The 4,563-nt window shown below is 44.4% G+C and overlaps 1 protein-coding gene across 2 annotated transcripts in view; it reads right to left on the bottom strand.

The window, feature by feature from the left end:
* The window catches only part of RNF214 (ring finger protein 214), a 59,080-nt gene that overhangs the window by 7,947 nt on the left and 46,570 nt on the right, over window positions 1-4,563 (bottom strand). For both annotated transcript variants that reach the window (XM_057552637.1, XM_057552638.1), the window contains exons 7-14: window positions 3,743-3,839; window positions 3,430-3,518; window positions 2,750-2,840; window positions 2,448-2,546; window positions 1,873-2,249; window positions 1,606-1,738; window positions 1,287-1,391; window positions 916-1,011 (exon numbers count right to left, since the gene is read on the bottom strand). In XM_057552637.1, coding sequence (XP_057408620.1) covers window positions 916-1,011; window positions 1,287-1,391; window positions 1,606-1,738; window positions 1,873-2,249; window positions 2,448-2,546; window positions 2,750-2,840; window positions 3,430-3,518; window positions 3,743-3,839 — 1,087 coding nt within the window. The remainder of the gene's footprint in view (window positions 1-915; window positions 1,012-1,286; window positions 1,392-1,605; window positions 1,739-1,872; window positions 2,250-2,447; window positions 2,547-2,749; window positions 2,841-3,429; window positions 3,519-3,742; window positions 3,840-4,563) is intronic.

Genomic DNA, 4,563 nt, shown 5'->3' with positions numbered 1-4,563 from the left:
CTGGAAAGAAAGAAAGACATACCTCAGGTTGATCTGGAAAGATGGAGGGAAGGAGGGGAGAGAGCGCTGTTAAGGTTCAACAGGTCTAAGGGATGTTTACTAAGTCAGAAAAGCTCACTGGGGGACTGGAAGGGCTGCTTCACTGGCTTTTACCGCCAGAAGAGTCTTCAGAGCAGGTGAACCTGATCTTGTTTTACAGGGAACATTAAAAACCAGCTAATAACAGTGTGAAGCTGCTTTCTGCTGACTGTCTATAGGCTTGCTCCTTCTTACCATCCATTTAGCCTGAGATGAGCTTCCATCTCCTAATACCCATCGCCCTCAAATCTTATTCAGGATTTTCCCTTACCAAGAATTTAGATATAAATTCAGTTTCTACCTCTTAGAAAAACAAAATGAACAAAACAAAATAGTAAAAAAGAAATCATCTCTGGTGCTAAGAGGTTTAACTCCGTCTGGTACCATCATAAAAGAGAGAAATAACTTGTCAGTTTGTGAAGCTAATCTCTAATAGGTCAGCCTTCCAACTATTTTATTAATGGAGTTACTAATCTCATATTGAGGTTCCCTATTCCATTCCTCTCATCTAAGCAAAGTCTCTTGGCAATGGTACATCCGAAACAATGGTTAGATATGTATATCTTATTGTCAATTTTCCAAGACAGTGACTATCAGTGTTCTAGTATGAACTGTTTATCCAGTCCAGTCCCCTACAGGGAATGGGGTTGAAGGAAGCTGGGAGAGCCTAGCTGCCAGTATTCTGAATTCTGCTGATATTTAAGCCATGATTGACTGAAAACCTTATGTTCAGATATTAATGATGAGCATCAACACTGTAAAATGTTCAAGAAAATTAAATTATCTCAGCTGTCAAAAAGAAAGAGTGGAAAAAAGAGGAAGGCATGCAGCACCCACCTCCTTGTGCAGCACGTGGGTGCATGCCATTGGGTGCAGCTCACTGGGCTGGACAAGTTTCTGGCACATTAGACACAGTTTACAGGTGGCTGGAGCCTGCACAGCAGAGGAGGGACAGTCAAAAGAGTAAGGAACCTCTGGGCCTCCTTGCCTTATATGCCCATGATTCCATCTACTCTTCCCATGTAGCAAAAAGATTTTACACCAAAAGAAAGAAAAGTTCCAATACAGAGTACCTGCCTTTTCCCAGCTGGGGCTGTCGACAACCCAGCTGAGGACATGATGGCTTCTTCCTGCGCTCCACCTATAAACCCACTCCCTCCTCACCCCCAGCTTCTCCACATCCCAGTTTTCAAAGAATAGAGTCTTACATGTGAAGACCTCCCAGGATATGAAACTTGGGCAGAAGGCAAGAACATTGGGGTACTGATTTGGGCCAATGGAGCAGGGAACAGGGCCCGGATCCGACCAAGGGGCTGTGGGCAGAAACGTTGTCACAGTGAGGGAGGAACATCTGAGAAACAGGGCATTTAACAAAGAGAAGTCATTCATTTCCCAGCGCAGCAAAGGAAGAAAGCAGGCCAGATACCCCTGGCTGCAATGCTTCTTCCCACCCCAAATATTTCTGAAATCTGCCTCTTCCCCAACACCTCAGCAGGTCCGAGGTCTCCGCCAAGTAGCTTTTCTTACCTGAGTACTTGCTGCCACCCGCTCGTGTTCTGCAAGTCGCGCAGCTACCAGCTGGATCAGCTCCTCCATGGTCAGACCTGCCATGGTGGTACGTGCTGTCTTGATCTGCTGAAGAATGTTGGTCATCTGGGCCCTAAGAAAGAAAAATGTTGAGGGGCAGAGATTCTATACTACACTCATGAGGAATATCTATGAAACCTCTCCTATTTTAACCCATAAACATTTCTCTGAAAAACACTTTTAAAATTAATCCTTAAAGATACTTACTTATTGCATTGTGGAAACCGAGTCAGCAGCTTCTCCAGAATCTTCTCCAGTTTGTCTACTGGTTGGGGCCGGGGAGTTTCAGTAGAAGCCTTAACACCACCCAAGCCTGGGGGAGGTGGGATGGAGGCGGCAGGGGGCACGTGTGGACCATGAGGGCCGACAAGGGAACCCAAGCCAGGGCTATTTCTCCCATGCGAGCCAGGAAGGGGTGGGGAAGGCTGGTTGGGCTGGGAAAGGGCAGGGTTCAGGATCGGGAAAGACAAGGAACGGGGATCTGCGCTGGGCATAACCATGGGCATTGTGACCTGCCCAATGGAGAAGGGCATCCGAGGAGCCAGAGAGGGACTGGGTTGAAACACCTGAAGCATGAAGTCTGTCTGCAGAGGGGAAGAGGTGGAAGACAAGTGGGAGAGAAAGAAAACGAAAGTTTAGGAAACTGGAGCAGAAATCAGTGAGCAACTCTTTCTTGTACCAAATAAGGATGGTCCCGATATCTTCATAAAAAGAACAAGTGAAAGACTCTAGGCTCTGCCACCAACACACAAAGGTAGACTCCCCAAAGCCAGCGCTCTTACCTCTGATGGGGGTGGAGGCAAAGTGGGAGTAGGGATCTGAGGAAGGCTGCTCAGCTTGGCTCCATTCCTCACTAGCTGGATATGACTATTAAATTGGTCCTAGAAAAGAGAGAAAAGCAGGAATTATCCTTTACTGCTAAGCAGAATGAGCCTGTCTATAAAGAGAGCACCATCCTATATCAGGAAAGCAAGAGGAGTGGTAGGACAAGCCCTAAGGGCAATGCAAAAGGTCCTTCCCTCTCGCCAGAAGTGTTTCAGCACAGATGAACTCTGACTCAATGATCACGCATCACTACACTTACCCGAACATTCTTTTTCATTATCCGAACTCCATTCAGTCTTGTCTCCCACTCCTGTTTGGAACGAACTGTCTCTAGTGTTGGGGGAGTTGACCTTTCAAGAAACCAACAGTAATTTACAGAATTAAAGAAAACCCAATTCCTAACTCTCTGAGATAGCAGAACAGTAGCTGGCTAATGGGCCTGGAGAGAAGAGGTCGGAGCAGGTGCAGGAGAAGGCCAAGGTTCTAAGCCGTTTGCCTCACTTTAACTCCAGCGTCTTGCAAAACAAGTATTGGAGAAAGCGGACCAACCACATAGAGAGGGCTCTTGTCTGGCTGAAAATGCCACGGGGGTCCTCCAAATTTCACGGCAGAAAGAGGAGAAATGACTGTATAAGAAACAAATCTCCAAAGACATTTGTTATGCTGGACAGCATAAGAGATACTGTTTATCCAATTGGAAATAATACAATAAAAAGTACAAAACTATAAAACTGTAGAAAGGGAAGAGTCAGAGAGTGAGGAAGTTTAGAGTATGGGAAGAGAAATCACTGAACAAATTACTATCGCACAGAGATGACTTCCCGTGAAAACAGAATAAGTGCCAGACTAGCTGGCCCAGGGTTTCAAAACCTAAAAAGAAATCCCTCCAAAACACAAAACTGCAGGGCCATTAAAACCCTAGAAATGGAAGGTACTTACTTGAGGTAAGTAAGGTGCAGTTCTGCCTCTTTTTCTGCTTCTTCTAGTTTCAATACCAACAACTCTTTCCGACTCTCTAGTGATAAGATCTAAGGAAACCATACACACACATACGCACAAACACACACACACACTTTATTAATTTTACATACACAAAGCTACCCTTAGATAGTTAAAACAATGCTTAGTGGCTCTACGGTATAATACTTAAATAGCTTAGTGTACAGTATTGATACTATACCGAAAGTACACACCATCTGGAAGCCCAAAATCAAGACCTTCAACATAGCTTCAACATAGCGGCTCTTCTCACCTCTGCCTTCCAGGCCCGTTCTGTCTCTTCCATAATGTTCCGATTTATTTCACCATCTTGATTCTTGAGTCTATCCAGTTCCATTTCCCACACTTCTCTGTAAGGTAATAAACCAAGAACAAGACTTAGGGGAGAGAGACAAGCTTGCTAAGGAACACCAAGGCAAAAGTAAAACCCGAAACTGGTCTACCTAGTATGTTAGAGGAAGTGTTACTCTAAGTATTAACTATAGATATATACAAATTATGTTTAAAGTGGTCTGAAATTGCATAAACACCCTATATTTGAAAGTAAAAATGTTCACATCTCCATTTGCTAAAATAAAGTTACCCAGAACAAAGTGTGTACTTAGAACCAAAACCCACTGAAGGCAGAATGTTCTTCTATGATCCAGGAGTGCTCAAATCAAAATGGCATTCCTCTGACTCCTTGTCTTTTGGTATGGGTACTGAAGAATGCAGGACTAAACCCAAAATACTTATCGCTAATGCAGCAATCACTAATTCACTACTAACCACACAGATACTGGCTTACTGATTTTCACATTTCCTTAGCTATAGTAAACATTCTTCAAAAGGAAAAAATGTTGTCTTCATACCTCAGGACTTTTCCCTTCCATCAGTTTCCTTCATTCTTACACCAGCTCCCCAGCCCCATCCCTAGAGTGTAATATACACCCTTAGGATTAGGGTGACCAACTGTCCCAGTGTGCCCAGGACTGAGGGATTTCCCAGGATGTAGGGTGATGATCATTCTACTCAGGACCGAAGATGCCAACAAAGGAACAGAACCGGCAGAAGAATTTCCCTGTATTACACTTG

Source organism: Balaenoptera acutorostrata, chromosome 9 (genome assembly GCF_949987535.1).
Source record: "Balaenoptera acutorostrata chromosome 9, mBalAcu1.1, whole genome shotgun sequence".
NCBI lineage: Eukaryota > Metazoa > Chordata > Mammalia > Artiodactyla > Balaenopteridae > Balaenoptera > Balaenoptera acutorostrata.
The sequence above is the reverse complement of the archived record's forward strand: the minus strand, read 5'-3'. Positions and strand labels throughout refer to the sequence as shown.